Raw genomic sequence first — 15,798 nt, 5'->3', positions numbered from 1 at the left:
GAGAGACCATGGCTGGAGTTTCCTGGGTAACTTCCTTCCAGGTGCACCTTCTCATCTGTATCCCAGCAACACCCAGAATAATCCTCTCTGACCACAAAGGCCTTCCCAGCCTGAGAATGCACCTCTTGCCAAAGGAGGGAAGCTGTGGTCTTCTCAGATGGCTCTTACCCTGGAATTTGCAAAGTAGCATTGCTATATATATATGCCCACGTAGCCACGACCACATCTAGATGTGGTCTCTGTGATCTTTGGCAGTCAATACCACCCACCCCAAATCCTCAGGAAACACAGATTGCCCTTTTTGTCCTTATCGGCTATTCTCGTGTGGGCTAGAGTTTCATATAACTGCATTTACCTTTCCATGTCTGGTTTCTTCCTTTCAGGATGTTGTTTCCGCCACCCGTCCATGTTGTTTTGTATCAGTAGATCGTTCTATTTAGTGCTGAGTGGGATCCCATTATATTTATATGCCAAATTGTTTTTCCATTGCCTTCGTTGCTAGGTATGACCGTTTTCAGTCTACTGCCTCACAACTCCAAACCAGCCTGTCATTACCTGCTCTGGGAGAGCGGGCTAGCCCCTTGAAGCAATTCTCCGTGGCAGCGAGAGCGATACCGAACTGTGTCAGTAGATGGCGCTGGAGGGACACTGCAGGAGGAAGCTGCCTTCCCTGGCTCCCGTTGCTTCTGTTCGCTTCTGCTCTGAGACTGCTGCAGAGAGGAATGCATGGGGACATCCACTGCACTGCCCCAGCTCGGCATCCAGAGCACACAATGCCTGTAAGCCCACAGCCTCCAGTGTAGCCCAGTGCTCACCTTGCTACACCCTCCCATCATGGAGGGGAGCTTATTATTGTACATAATAACAAACCTCCAGTGTCACACGCCCTGCTGGTGAGCAGGACGCTGAATCCCCTGTATTGCTGGTGGTCCTCCAGACACGGGTCCATGCATCCCAGGCCTTCACCACTCTTGTCTGCCAATAGGTTCCCAACTCGGACTCCCCCAGGGCACAGTCGCTGCTAGTCTCTGCCGCCAGTGCCTCAGAGGGATGTTTGCTACTGATCTGGAGACCAAGGGCCACACGTGACACATTTTTCAAGGTTTGACTACCAGCTTGGGATAGGGCCCCTTCCAGTTTGTTTCCTCCTTGGATACTCTTCTTCTGCCTTAGAATATACTCTGTAGAGCTCTCTAGGGTTACTCCAACTGCTGAGATAATTTTTAAAATTTAATTTTCCTTGTTCACTTGACCGTATGGTTTCCATATTCGGATGGGCCCCTGAGAGATATGTTAGACATTTGTATTGTTTCAAAGTTTTGGGTATTATGAATAAAGCTGCCATGAACATTTTTGTCTTTCGATGGCCATATGTTGTCATTTTTCCTGATAAACACCTAGAAGTGGAATTGCTGGGTCACATGGTGAGCATATAAGAAATTTAGAAGAAATTGCCAAACCATTTTCCAGACTGGTTGTACCATTTTGTATTTCCAGCCAAGATGCTGCTCCCAACCCTGCCAGCACTTGACACTGTCAGTCTTTAATCTGAGCTGTTCTACTGGGTGTTCAGCTCCCTGATGAATTATGGTGACGAGTGAATGTCTTTTCATATGCCAGTTGGCAATCTGTGTATCTTCTTTTGTGATGCATCTGTTCCAACCTTTTGCTCATTTTTCCTCTGGTTCTCTTACCAAGTTGTCATCTTATTAGGAGTCTTAATGGTATCTTTTTTTTTTTTTTTAAGATTTTATTTATTTATTTGACAGAGAGAGATCACTAGTAGGCAGAGAGGCAGATGGGAGGTGGGGGGGAAGCAGGCTCCATCCCAGGACCCTGAGATCATGACCTGAGCCGAAGGCAGAGGCCCAACCCACTAAGCCACCCACTGGCCCCTTAATGGTATCTTTCCAAGAGGTTTCAGTTTGGATGAAGTCCAATTTATCTTTTTATTTCAAGGTTACTGTTTTTTATGTTCTAAGAAGCTACTGCTTACCATAAAGTTGTGAAGACATTTTTCTCTACATTTTCTTCTAGGAGTTTTATAATTTTAACTTTTATATTTAGGTCTATGACCCACTTTGAGTTAGTTTTGTGTATAATGTGTATAATGAGAAGTAAGGGTCAAGGTTTGTATTTTTCCATTCAAATATCCAGTTGTTGAAGCACCATTTGTTGAAAATATATTTTTTTAAAGATTTTATTTATTTATTTGACAGACAGAGATCACAAGTAGGCAGAGAGAGAGGCGGAAGCAGGCTCCCCACCGAGCAGAGAGCCCGATGTGGGGCTCAATCCCGGGACCCTGAGGTCATGACCTGAGCCGAAGGCAGAGGCTTTAACCCACTGAGCTACCCAGGTGCCCCGAAAAGATTTTTTAATCACTCGGCCACCTTTGTCAAGTCAGTTGGCGGTGTGTAAGTCTGTTTTTGTACACTGTTCTGTTCCACTGGTCTATGGGTCTGTCCTTATGCCAATACTGTTGTTACTTCATAGTAAGTCTTACAGTCAGGTAACATAACTCTTCCAACTTGGCTCTTATTTTTTAGAATTGCTTTAGCTATGCAAGTTCTTTTGCATTTCCAATAAATTTTAGCATCAACATGTCAATTTCTCCAGAAAGCCTGTTGGGATTTTTACCGAATGTGCAATGAGTCTAGCGATAAATGTGGGGAGAATTGACATCTTCACAATATTGGGCCTTTCAATGCATGAACATGGTATGATTTACCCTCCATATATTTAGTCTTTAACTTCTCTCACTCTGCATCTGTCTGGCCGTTCTTCTCCAATCATATCTCGCTTTGACAAGAGCCGAGAAAACTTTTCCACTTTTAAAGACCCAAGTGATTCGACTGGCCCCACCCAGATAATCCAGAGAGCAGAGTGGAAAAGTAAAAGGCAGAAACCTGGGAAACTAAGAGCTCACAGAGCGAGTCTGGTTTCATAAGCCTCTCTCAAGAGAGGGTGCCCCTGACACTGAAAGGCCAAGAGCTAGAGCCCAAGCACTGGGGGACCCTTGGGGAAGAGGATGCCAGCCTTCCCCTGGCAAGCATGTGACATTGGGACACTTCCTTTATCTATCTTCTGTCCTTGCAGACCCAGACCTAGGACAAGGGCACTGCCCAGAAGTGATTAAATGTTAACACACCTCTCTGTCCGTCCCTGAGACAGGGAGAGGAAGGGGTGCCCCAGGGGTCTAGGACTGCTGGAGTTCACAGCACCGGAGGTCAACTGCATGTTTACTGCTTGTGTCAGGTGTGGCTGATGTAAACAAGACTGCCCAAGAGCTCCCGGACCTGAGCTCTCCGGAAGAAACCCATGAGGGGTCAAAAGCAGTGGCCTTAGCTCCATCTTACCTTCCCTTCTGTTTGACACTGGGCATTCCTTGTGGAGTCCGTGGGAATAGAAGGCTTCGAGGGCCTGGAAGCAGGAACTGTGGGACAGCTGGGAAGCCACCTGGCCCCATCAGATTCCACAGCCCATGCACATCAGTGTGGCAACAGAGTCCCCGCGTAGGACCCGGAGGCCCTGGTCAGACCTTTCTGAGGCCTTTTCCTGAGATGTCCTGCCCTTTCCTGCCTTTGTGCCTTGGTGTCCTCCTCCTCCTCCTGGTTTTAGTCACCTGGAACCCTGTTTTCTCTCTCCTTAGAATTAAGAACCATCTTCAGAAAGCAACACAAGAAACCATTTTCAAACTGACTTTAATTTTTTTTTTTTTTTTTTTTTCTGCCCAAATATTGTACATGCAGAAGCCATGTGAAGAATTTTCTCCTCGAGGGAATTGGCAAGAATGTTGTCGGAAACAGCCGGCAGTCCTCCCCAGCCGTCCACCTGCCACCTAGGAGCCACAGCAAGTTTGGAAAGATGCTGCACATAGAAAATGTAGAGAGCGCAGATATAAAAGGCTAATTGCTTCTTATCTAAACAGTGTGCTTGTCAGTCCCTATCAGCTATCTCTTTCTTTGCAGGATGCATTTGGAAATTCTAAAAAAGGGGTTCCTGCCTCCTGTGAGTTTACATCCTAAAGGAGTGGATAGAATAATCAGGCCAACTTTTCCTAAGGAGGCAGCCACTCTGCCTGAGGTGAGGTCTGCTGAGAGATTCTGGAGAGAGGAGTGGTTTCGAGAAGCAAAATACTTTGATGGGGAAGGAGTGCCCTCTCTCCTCCCATCAGAGAGCATTGCCTTCAACATCCTCAGGTGTTCGACTCTCCCACAGATGTCATTCTAGAAGCAGAGAGGAGGATGGACCCAGTCTCATCTGCCGGTGGGGGTACTGACCTACGCAGGCTGCGGCTGAGGTGGTCACATCACACCAGCCCCTTGAAAAGTGTCCATTGTAGACAACCCTTAAGTGTTTCCAGTCGTTACACAAGAAGAAAGGAGGGAGAGCAAACCACGAGGAGGTGGAAGCAGAGTCTGTTAAGATTCCGAGTTCCTGTCAGAGGCAGCATCTGGGCTTGGACGGATGAGGACCTACATCCGGTCCGGGTACCAGGGGCCGGACGAAACCAGCCCTTGGACCCAGGCGTACCAGGCTGGAAACCCTCCTCGGCTCCAGATCAGACTTTAAGGCCTGGAGGGAACCATGGAACCACTAGCAAATGCTGACTTTGCAGATGAAGAAGCTGAGGCCCAGACAAGTGAGGAGTCTTGTACAAGGTCATGATTTGGGACAAAACTATATAGAACAACCTTTGTTTGATGCCCTGTAACCAGCTGTCCAGGCCATCGATTCAGGGGGTGGGGTGGGGCGGGGGACAGATGCTCTGTGGCCCCTGGATTCCCAGGGCCCATTTCTTTAGCCAAACCCTCTGGAACCCAGTCCCAGAGACCCTTCCTGACATCGGTGTGAACTCTGGCCCCTGGGCCTTACTGGCTAAGTTTCCAACTAGAGCCCTGGAAGGTTCCTCCAGAGCAGTAACGCACTTTTCTCAACAAGCCCTCGCCCCAAGCTAGTCTAGGCCCCTGACAGATTTCAGTTTCTCTTACTGGTGTGGTTTTCCTCACAGGCACAGCCAGGCTGGGCCCACAAAAGCCCGAGCTCGGGGTTGGGGTGGGGGTGGGGGGGAGAAGGAGTTGCTTTGCTACATGGAAAGATTAAGCCCTTTGTCAGAGAACAAGGTCCCGCCATCAGGCATGCCAACACCCGAGGCCGCATCTGTGCGACCTCACCAGCAGAGCTGGCGCCCGGGGAGACCAAGTTGCTCTCTTTGGCATCACCGACATTGCTCTGAGATGCTCAGGCACTCTCAAAATCAGCCGTTCCCAGCCAGACCAGCCCGCCGCCCCTCCGCCAGGCGCCACCAGGCCTCCCCTGACTGGGCAGGGCTCCCCTGCCTTCCTGTCAGGAGTGTTTGGTTTTGCCCCATCCTCTTCTGACCTGAGTGAAAAGCAGACTGGAGGAAGGAGGCAGGGGAGACACGCCCGTCCCCTCCCTCTTCGTGCGATGAAAGAGAATCCAGGACGGGAAGCAGCGTGTTCACGAGCCTCTTTCCGTGTCAGGATCGGGGAGAAGAAAACTGCCCGGGAGGAGAGGGGCACGAAGGGAGGAGCCGGCAAGGGAGGCAGGCCTCTTCTTTTCCATCTCCTCGCCGCCGCCGCCGATGCCCGCCGGCCCCGCAGAAATGCCGCGCGGGCCCACCCGGGCCTGGACGGGGCGCCCCCTCCCTCCGGCCAGGCAGGGGCGCCTCGTGGACTTCATCAAGCAAAGGCAGCCGTTTCTTGCACAGAGTTTGCACAGTGCAGGAAGCAATCAGAGAAACAGAAGAGCGGCCTTCGTGAAGCTCTGCTGCTTTCTGGGCCAAGGAGGAAAGGGAATCGGAGGCATCAGGGAGCCTCCGGGGCAGCAGGATGTGGCTCGAGAACCCTGGTGGTACGTCAGGGTTCCTGGTCCCACAGTCGAAGATTGTGCTACATTTCGTTTCCAGAGACGTACCCTTGGGGGTCTCTATTGTCTCTAAGGGGGGAGGGGGCCGCTCTCCTCCAGGCTGGCAGTAAAGAGCTCGGGCATGCTTGCCCTGGTGGGGGTCATGCCCCTGGGAGAACCAGTGATCTCACAAGCGAAGAGCTCCCTGGGTGCCCCTCTTTCTGGAGCCCCTGGGCTCTGCCTCATCTCGTCCCCCTGGAATGCTGGCATGCGGGGGAGGAGAGCCTCCCAGGGAGGCTCAGCTCCTTTTGGGGGGAGAACTGGGAGGTGGAAGAGATGGGATTAGGGAGGAGTTTTGGAGCTGGTTTTTCCCTGAAGGATCAAATCCCTCTTGTCCAACCTAGACTTGGCCCCATTTACCGGAGGCTGATTCATAGCAAAGGCCCTCAGACATCCCCGTAGGGAAGGAGTCTGTGAGGGAAGTGGGACGCGCTGAGCAGCAGAAACGTGAAGACAGATGCTCTGAATCATCCCTCACGGTTCCTGCCCACAAGCCCGACGCTGCTGCAGGGCCGCCCCCATCTCCACCGCATCCTCCACGAACCTGCCCCGGCAGAGGACAGGGCATGGCAAAGGGCCCCGTCCTGTCCTTCGCTCTGGGTCTCACCTGGGGGAAGCGGGCCTGCAGAGCCAGGACGCTGTACCTGGCCAAGCAGGGTTCCCAGGTGAGGGAGCACTCTTGCGGGGGTGGGGGGGACCGTGTTCCCTCCTTCCCCCACCCTCCCCTCTTCAAAGGTGCTCCCCGCCCCAGGGAAGGCCAGGCGGCACACTGTGCCCCCGCCTCTCCCGGAACAGGCTAGCTCCCAACCGGCTTCAGACAAGCCCCCGTATCAAGGAGGATGAGGAACAGACACTGAAACCCAGCCATTCAGTCACATGCGCACGTCAGCCTCACGTGACCTCACCATATTGGGGGGGATCCAGGTGGGGATTCGTAACTGATTGGTGCAGAGGGTGAAAGAGGATAATTCCCTAAGGTCAACCTGGGGGGGAATTACTTCCCATAGGAGAGGTGGGGTAGGAGCGGCCCAGCTCCTGGGCAGGTCTGGCGGCTAGGGACTGCAGCCAGGTCAGCGCAAGTTACCAACAGGTCAGGCCTCAGCTTCGGCTGGACCTTCTGCGTGCTAACCTGCCCCCCAAGGCGAGGGGACTGTGGCCAACAGCCACCCAGAGGCGGCTCTTCGCTGGAAGCTGTCCACCTTCTCTGTCTTCCTGGACCCCTCAAGGAAGGAGGGTGATCTCCCTCCCTGATAGCCCCCATTCCCTGCTGGGAGTGGGGGGGTGGCTGCACGGTCTTGGTAGCGCCACTTGGGGCTGCATCAGCAGGTGTCTACGCGATCCTAGGACTCTTTACTAATCCCACCATTCCAGAAGTGCAGACGACGTTCACGCCATCCTGAGGGCGACTGTTCGGGAGAGGTGAACACCTCACAGACAGGACATAAAATACCCTTTTGTGAGCGCGTTTCCTCCCTCTCCCCACCCTAGGGTCAAAGAGTACAGAGCCCTTTGCCTTATTTTAGAAACATGAGCTAGGCGCGCATTACCCAATCCCGACAACCGGAGAGAATTTCTGCCTGAAGAGAAAAGCCGACCCAGCTGCCTCCTCCCTCTCCCTACGCCCACAGCAGTCTTCATCTGTGATAAGACAAGAATGGAGGCTCTGGCAGAAGCCAGGAGCCCATTTGGTTCATTTCTTACTGCCCTTACCCACTTTCCATCTGTGGGCAGGACCAATGGGGTTTTCCTGGGAGGGAGGTTACCAGGCTCTGGCTTCGACCTGATGTGGGTCCCTACCAGGAAAGGAGGCCCTTTGGGTGGAGATGCCTTTATCTCCGGAGAACCTCCTCCCTCTCCGCTCAGAATCCGCCTCTAGGCCCATCTGTTCGGCTTTGGTTATGAATGGAGTCCAAGCACTCAGGTCCTGAGACCGCCTCACTGCTCAGCTGGGTAGCCCCCTCCCCCACCTTGGGCATGTGGGTCAGAGTCACGCAGCGCTTGGGGCTGACGTCTGAGGAAGAGGCAGAGGGGCGGTCTTCTCCATACCCTGATGCCCTCCTGCCACCTCTTTCCTCCCCACCAGACACAGACCAAAGGGCGGCCGTGTGTACCCCCTGGGCAACCTCTCACCTTTTGCCCCAGACCTGAGGAGGGAGAGGACAGATCTGGGCATTCCCAGCAGACATCTCATGGGTCCAGGCCCTGGTAGCCTCGCCCACACAGGGCCCAGCTGTCCTATGAAGTCAGGGTTTGAGGGACTTTGGGAGGCTCCAACCAGACAAGGGCAGAAAGAAAGCAGAGGCGGGTGAGGTGCAAAGAGCAGGCCGGGCCACTCTCCAGAGGGCAGCTGCGGGGCGCAAGGAGGCTGGGAGGCCGAGAGGGGAAAGTATTGCTTGTACAGAGCTGGTGACTGTGGCAGGCTAGCTGAGTCCAGAGCCAGGCTGTCCGTGAGGCTGCGAAGCTGGAGCCCAGGTGAGTCTGAGCTCCCAGACAGGGACCCTGGTCTGGAAATGAGCAAACAAAGAGAGACCCAAATGGTCAGCCTCATGCAGCTAATCCCCAAAGGTCAGACAGGAGTCTCAACAGTGGCACAGACAAGGGGAGCCCCAGCCCTCCTCATTCCACAAACAGCCCCACCCCCAGCGCTTCCTCCACAAGCCAGGCCCCACCAGGATGCACCCCAGGAGGACAAGGCCACCCCCAGGGCCTGGAGAACACACAGGAACCTCCAGGAACCATCTGCTTTGGCAGAGTACCTTCCCCCTGAGGCCAGCCTCCAGGGCGTCAAGACCCTCCAAGTCCACACCTCCTGGGATCCACTGGGAGAGCTCCTTCGGCATGTTGGAAGCAAGGAGGCTCAGAGGAAGGCAGGAGGCGGAGAAGGATGCTAAAGGGAGGTGCCTGCACTTCCCTCTAAGGGGCCTGGCCAGCCGCCCTGGGAACTAAGTCTTCCTAGCGGTGTGCTGCTGAAGCGAGGAGGCGATCCCAAGCCCGCAGCTTCCCAGGCACGGTCTGCTCGCCCGGCCCCCAGCCAAGGCCCTAGGTAAGCATGCTCCAGGCTGCAGGTGCATTCGGTGGGAAGAGCTGCCAGAGCGCTGGGCAGGGAGGAGGATCCCCGAGGGGCCTCAGTGTGGCCAGCTGCAGTGGGTACTACATTCCTCAAAAAAGAGCCGCCGTGCTGAGAGAAGCACAGGTGGGACACAGGACAAGGCAGAGAACAAAGTAGGGACCACTAAGAGGCAGCCCCGACAGGGACAAGTGGACTCTGCCCTGGGCACAGGACCAGGCAGGGGGGATCGGCGGCCACATCCCCCGCTTCTGCCCCTGGACTCAGGGATCCACATCCACACAACACTCCTTTGGGTTTCTTTTCAACGAGACACAGAGAGATGTGGATTTTAGCTCATGTAGTCACCAGGACTGACCGTACCCAGACAGGTGAACGGATAAAACATGGTCGCACACAGACACAGACACACACACACACACAAACACACGCACACACACACATACTACGGTCTCCACTGCCAGCTGGGACGGGCCCAGTAGCCAAAAGGCATGCAGCAGGGCAAGGGTCCAGAAAGACACAAAGACTATGTACAGGGGAGGGGAGTGCCGTGAGGCACCCCTTCCCACACTATATCCCCGGCCTCTTCCGAGGTCCTTAGGAGCACGAGGGGCTGGTGGCACTCTCCAGGGAGGACTGGGACAGGCGCCTGGTGAGGGATCCAAGTGTAGAGTCTGCCACTGAGGATGTGGGGAAGAGTTTGTACCAGCCGGTGACCGCGGCGGTCAGGTCCAGCTCGTCCAGCATGATCTGGGCCATGCCCATGAAGCATTTGTGGTCCATGCGGCCGTAGTCTCCCCAGACGATCACCTGCCGGGGAGGGAGGGGCAGGAGACGGGGTGCTGAGCCAACTCCCTGACTCCAGGGCTCAGTAGTGGGCCCAGGAACCTACAAGTCTCATCAGAGCACAGATGAGGCAGAGAGAGCCGGAACTAAGACTGATTTGGGGTCAACAGCTTACCGAGCACTTAAGGCGTGCCAGGCTCCAACATACGGACTTCTCTCCATTATCTCAACTGTTACAGCCATCTAGGTAAAGGTGCTGTGTATTATCATTTCAACAAAGAGGAAATGACCACTCAAAGAGGTTAATTAACTAACCCAAAGATACACAGTAACTGGTGGCAGAGCTGGGAATGGAACGTGGGTCTGACTTCCAGAGCCTCCCAGCATCTCAGATGACAGCCTTCACCATTTAGGAACAGACTGAGGGTCCGGGACCTGAGTCAAAGCTCCTAGTCTGCTGCTGGCTCACAGCGGAGCTGGGGGAGACCCCTGGCCCTCACTGAACCTCAGCGTTCCCATCCAGAAAACGGAAGAGGGGAAGAGATTAGCTCGGTGATTTTCAAACTTGTATTTTTGTCAGTGGATCCTTTTCTCAAAATGGAATCAGAATATACATATATAGGAAAACAGACACCCAGGATCCTCCCTGCCTCCACAGAACCCTAGAGTTCTGCAGTCCTGGCCATTTAGGACCCCAAGGGCCCTTGCCACACAAGGACCCCAGCCCAGAGGAACAGCCCTGGATGAGTAGTCACACAGCCCAGACAGCCCCGGCTCAGGCCTCTCCTCTGTCCCCCATGTGTCCTCAGGTGAGGCCACCAGCCACTACCACCGGCTAAAACCCAGAGAGCCACTGTCTTAGGGCCAGGCACTCGGTGAGGCCCTCCACGTGCGTCTCTCATTTACACTTCATAGTATACCGTCCACAGACCGCAATGGAGCCAAACCTTGAACCCGGGACTGAACCCAGACACCAGCCCCCACTTAGCCTCTGGCTAAGCCCCTCAGCTGCTTCATCTGTGAATGGGCGTGATGATCCCTCCCTCCCCGGACAATCACGAAGGCCACCGCCCTCTCTCAGAGTTGGGGTGGCATCACCTTGGCCAGGGTCTTCTTGGCTTTGCACGTCGCTTGGTGAAACCTCAAGCGAGTCACTTCCCCTGAGACTGCAAGATGGGGAGAATCATACCTACATCGCAGCATCACGTAGAGGACACAAGGAGGTCAGGATTAAAAAGCCCTTTGCCCAGAGCCTGGCACGGAGCTGATATGCAATAAGCATCAGGCAGAAAGAGAAGGCAGTGGTCAAATGCTGCTTCTACCTACCCACTGTGTACCCTGAGGGTGGGGCGGGGGAGCAGCAGACTTGAACTGAACCCTGAACCCCTGAACTCTGGTTTCCCTGCGAATCAACCAGGGGCAAAGACCCCTGACTGGGCTGTGAAAACAAACAGGTCATGCGCATTGATGCACCTGGTACCATGCCCAGGACATGACCCAGGACACATCCTACACAAAAGAGATATTAAATTATAACTTGCAGGGGCGCCTGGGTGGCTCAGTAGATTAATCCTCTGCCTTCGGCTCGGGTCATGATCTCAGGGTCCTGGATCGAGCCCCACATCGGGCTCTCTGCTCAGCGGGGAGCTTGCTTCCTCCTCTCTCTCTCTGCCTGCCTTTCTGCCTACTTGTTATCTCTGTCTGTCAAATAAATAAATAATATCTTTTAAAAAAAAATTATAACTTGCAGTCCTGGGAAGTCGCCCTGTCCCAGGGGCCCCCGTAGAACTCACCTGCAGCACCTTGCCCTGGGGCCCCTCATCGAAGAGCAGAGCCTGCTGGTACAGGGGATCACAGGTCTTCTTGGCCACCTTAGTCTTCTTTTTGGCCAAGCAGGCCCCGTTTTCAAGCAGGTAAACCTTGATATAGGTGGCTGAGGGATGGGAGAAAGCATGCTGGGGAGGGGTCCAGGAGAGACTGCTATGGTCTGCTCCATCCCCTAACATCCAGCTGCTCCTGGAGGTGAGCAAGCTGTGTGGGATGAGCTGAGTGGACAGCAGTAGAAAAGACGAACTCAAAACACTGACTCATCCAACCTCCCTGCTGCCCGCCCCTCGCCCCCACAACTCTGTCTGCTGGCCTTCCAGGTAAGCCATGACTCCAGGGTCAAGAATACTGATCTAGACCAAGGGGCAGCCAAGGACGTGCTAGACCCAGAGCTCAGTTGCATACCCCTGCCTAGCAGGACCCCCATATCCGAAAGCCCTCTCCCTGCTGCTCAGCCTCACCTGGGAGGGATTTGGAGCCTGGTTTGGGGGTCAGGCCCCGAGCCTCAATCACTTCCACCTCCAGCTGGCCACTCCGGTCTACGATGGCAATGTGCACGTCCCCTGCAAGGGAGAAGAGGGACAGTCCAGGCAGAGGCAGAGCCAGGGGCCAGCCAGCTGCTGTGCCGAGAGCAGTCTGCAGAGGGCGCTATGCTGCTGGAAAGGGCACAACGTGTGCACATTGCTTGCGCCAAAATTGCTCTCCAGGAGAGCCACTTGAAAGCAGCTGAGAAATCCTTTGATAGGTACCCTGGGGCAAGGGCGGGGGGCATGACCCTCAGGGGGCATGCTTGGATAGCAGCGGATAGCTGCCAAACTCCCAGGTTTAAGTCTGGTTAACTGGGGGGCTCCTCTCTTACTCAGCAGAATAGTGGCCCTTGGCCACTCCCCATATATTTACAGACTATCAGTTCGAAGAGATGCTGAGATAGGAGCCTGTGCGGGACAGGAGGCAACTGCCTGGGAACGCGGGCCTGTTCACACCCTGGCCAAAGGATGCAGGGAAGCCCAGATTTCCTGGGAACAGAGAACTGGGAAGTCCTCACTGTGCTCCCACCAACGATTACCTCGCTGAGGCAAGTTCTGTATGAAGTCATGTCAAGTTATTTCTAGAACTCTCAGCTTTGTTCAACATCGGTTAGCGGAATTTGAAATTATGCATTAGTCATTTGGAGCATCCTTCAAAGGAATGCAGAATCATAAGCCTGATGCAGAGAAATTAGAATTGGCCAGACTTTGGGTTCAGCCACCCATTTTAGGTACTCTGAGCTATCATGCAATTGTTTATATTTGCATACTTGGGAGGATGGGGATTTATTACTTTCAGGAAACATCCTGGATGTCATCACCCTCCCTTCTAGCTATTTCTGACCTCCCCGTGCTTGAGGGAAGGGGGAGGTCTCACTATAACATTCCTAACGAGAGGAGACAAGCAAAGGCAAGCCTGTCCTTCCCACTTCTAGACACCAGGAGGCATCACACGCAAGTGTTCCAGGCTGGGAAGGCACAAAAGCCTCATGAAGGTGGGTGACTCCTCTCACTGCCTCCCAGACCCTGGCTGGGCCTAGGGCTGTAAAAAGTAGACACCCCAGGCCCTTAGCAGCCTGTGAGCAAGGACTGGGAATTAGCCAAATCCTACCCTAGAGCCAGAGGAGAGCTAGTGCTCACCCTGTCTGAGGGTCCCTGTGGACAAAGGCTCCTGTGAAAGCACATCCGAGGACAAGGGAGCAGTGCAGTGGGATGAGAACTGGCCTGGGACAGAAACCCAGCTCCACTGCATGGCTCACAGCAAGCCACTGCCGGAGCCCGGCTTCCTAGGGTGCTGTGAGGTCAAAGGTCAAACACTGTTCCAGTGAGGGCTGAATCCAGACGCTTAGGCAGACTGCTCAGGTCTGACTGATGGGGAATGGGGAGAGGCAAGGGGGCATCTTTGGGGAAACGAGTTCCCGGGAGGAGCCCCCTAAAGCCAAAAGGGCCAGTATCTAAGACAGAGGGGGAGAGGGAGGCAAGAAGGAGAGAGGGAGGGAGGAGGGAGGGGGCCAGAAGTGCAGCTGAGAGGACCAAGTAGAGACTCTGGAAACAGGTCCCAGTGGCAGGGGAGGGGGCTGAGAAAATTATTTAAAGGGCTTTTAGGTGCCAGGCCATTAGAAGCAACAAGTCCAAAAAGACACAGTTCTCAGGAGTAAATGAAACACTTCATTCAAAGCATCGAATAGGAACTCGATGAATTGTTGTTAGGTTACGGAACTAGGGCAGGGATTCTTAGTCCCATTTTACAGATAGGAAGCAGAGGCTCAAAGAAGGGGAGTGACTTGCCCAAGGTCACATGGAGCGTCAGGGGTAGCACAGACTCGGGGAACATCAATGCTGTGATACCTCTAGTTCACCACCTTACATCAAGCAGGTGGGCCGTGGGGCTGGCCATGGGAGACTCTGTGTGTGTGTGCGCGTGCATGCGTGCACACGTAGCGAGGGCAGGAACGTGCTATAAACTGCTGCAGGGCAGCCAGCAGAGCTGAGCTGGAACCCCTGTCTTCCGGGTAGAAGGAGGGACCGTGGAGGGCCTGGCTGACTCCTTTTCACTGGTGCAAAATCCAGAGTGAGGGCTCCTCTCCGCAGCTAGCACTATGTCACACGGGGGCCCCCACGGAGACCACCCCTTCCGTGCCATGGCCGCCATCACCCCACTCACTTGGCCCTCAGGAGGACTCACCCATCGGTGGCGTCGCCAACGTCTGTCGCCCCACAATCTGGGCTGGTCCCAGCCCATCCAGGAAATCACTGAACTGGCTTTCAGCCCCAAGCCGGGTAGTAGGGAAAATGAACCTGGAGGAAGATGCAGAGAGGTACATGAGGTGGCCTGGATGGTGAGATGCAGTGGCCACGTCCCTCTGTGCATCAGTTTCCCCTCTCCATAGCACGAGTTCCCTGCTTTAGCTAGGGACAAACAGAACTCTTCATCTCTGCCCATTAAAGAAAAATGCTCTGATGTCCCTTGTGAAATAATAAACATAACATAATAATGTTATCTAATCCTCAAGCACCAGGGTTTTCTAAGGTGACCCTTAGAAGGTAGGGCTTGCTGGACGCCTCTGTCCTCCCCAGGGGATATAAATGCCAAGAACCGGAAACACTGGCCAGAAATTTCAACGCCTGGGGCAAGTTCCAAGAACTGAGGTTTAGTTGACCATATGTTTGAAATCCAAATCAATAACATGAGGTGGTGCCCAAAACAGCAACCGAGACCAAAATAACACAATTATAGGGTTGAGAGAAAAGGCAAGCGGTGGTGGGTGGTCCCTGGTTGTGGGGGCCTGGAAATAGTAGCGAGCAACACTGACGGTGATTCAAAGCTGGCCGGGCGCCCAGGGCCCACTAAACGCTCGGCATGGGTCATGTTCGTTCCCGCCATTCTGTGCGGCAGGAGCTATGCCTGTTTGACAGATGAGAACACAGAGGCTCTGAGAAGTAGGAGACTTGATTTGACTGCAAAACAGAGATGAAGCCCACCTCGCAGAGCTACAGCGGGGACTGGGGCAGCTGGTGCGGGAAAGGTTCCAGACAAGCAGGAAACAGTAAAATGGCCGTTATGATGTTGTTGCTGGGAACATCGAGGGAAGGGGCCCCTCCTCGTGCATTCAAGCCTACGTGTTCTGTGCGTGGCCAGTAGAGAAAGGACTGATGGGGAAGGACAGGCCCAGGTGTGCTCAGCGGCTACAATGGACCAAAGTTCTGAGACCTCCTGGGATGGCTGGGTTGTCTGGTCTGAGAGATCAGACTGTCCCAGAATGACTCCCCAGTTGGAAAGTTTGGTCTTGAGTCCTCCTTGGCCAGCAACAGACAGGGAGAAAGGTTGCATACGCTTGTCGAAGAGGGCCTGAGCTTCTCCAGCTAGGCCAGCCTCCACTCCGCGGGAAGGGGCTCTGAGGCCCACCCACTCTTACTGGCCATCAGCAATGGCCCCAGACCGCACTCTGAGGAAAACAGGATCTGAGGAGGTTAAATAAGGTCATGGACTCTCAAGGTCACAGAATTTTAGGAGCTTGGTCTAGAGAACGTAAAGGTTGTGAACAAAGGTTGAAGAGTCAAGTGGCCTTAATTCAAATCCTGACTCTGCCACCACTGAAGAGCTGTGACCTTGGGTAGGATACCTCACCCTCCTCCCAGGCCTCAGTCTCTCCACACGGA

The 15,798-nt window shown here is 54.1% G+C and overlaps 1 protein-coding gene across 6 annotated transcripts in view; it reads right to left on the bottom strand.

Moving 5' to 3' along the window:
• Window positions 1-3,729: 3,729 nt before the first annotated feature.
• RIMS3 (regulating synaptic membrane exocytosis 3) overlaps window positions 3,730-15,798 on the bottom strand; it is a 46,917-nt gene continuing 34,848 nt past the window's right edge. For 5 of the 6 annotated variants that reach the window (XM_032302250.1, XM_032302248.1, XM_032302246.1 and 2 more), the window contains 4 exons: window positions 14,324-14,436; window positions 12,073-12,174; window positions 11,578-11,717; window positions 3,730-9,808 (listed from right to left, as the gene is read on the bottom strand). In XM_032302250.1, coding sequence (XP_032158141.1) covers window positions 9,596-9,808; window positions 11,578-11,717; window positions 12,073-12,174; window positions 14,324-14,436 — 568 coding nt within the window. In that variant the 3' untranslated portion in view covers window positions 3,730-9,595. The remainder of the gene's footprint in view (window positions 9,809-11,577; window positions 11,718-12,072; window positions 12,175-14,323; window positions 14,437-15,798) is intronic. The other variant, XR_004276179.1, reaches the window with a different exon arrangement.

Source organism: Mustela erminea, chromosome 10 (genome assembly GCF_009829155.1).
Source record: "Mustela erminea isolate mMusErm1 chromosome 10, mMusErm1.Pri, whole genome shotgun sequence".
NCBI lineage: Eukaryota > Metazoa > Chordata > Mammalia > Carnivora > Mustelidae > Mustela > Mustela erminea.
This window is presented reverse-complemented; position numbering and strand designations above follow the sequence as displayed.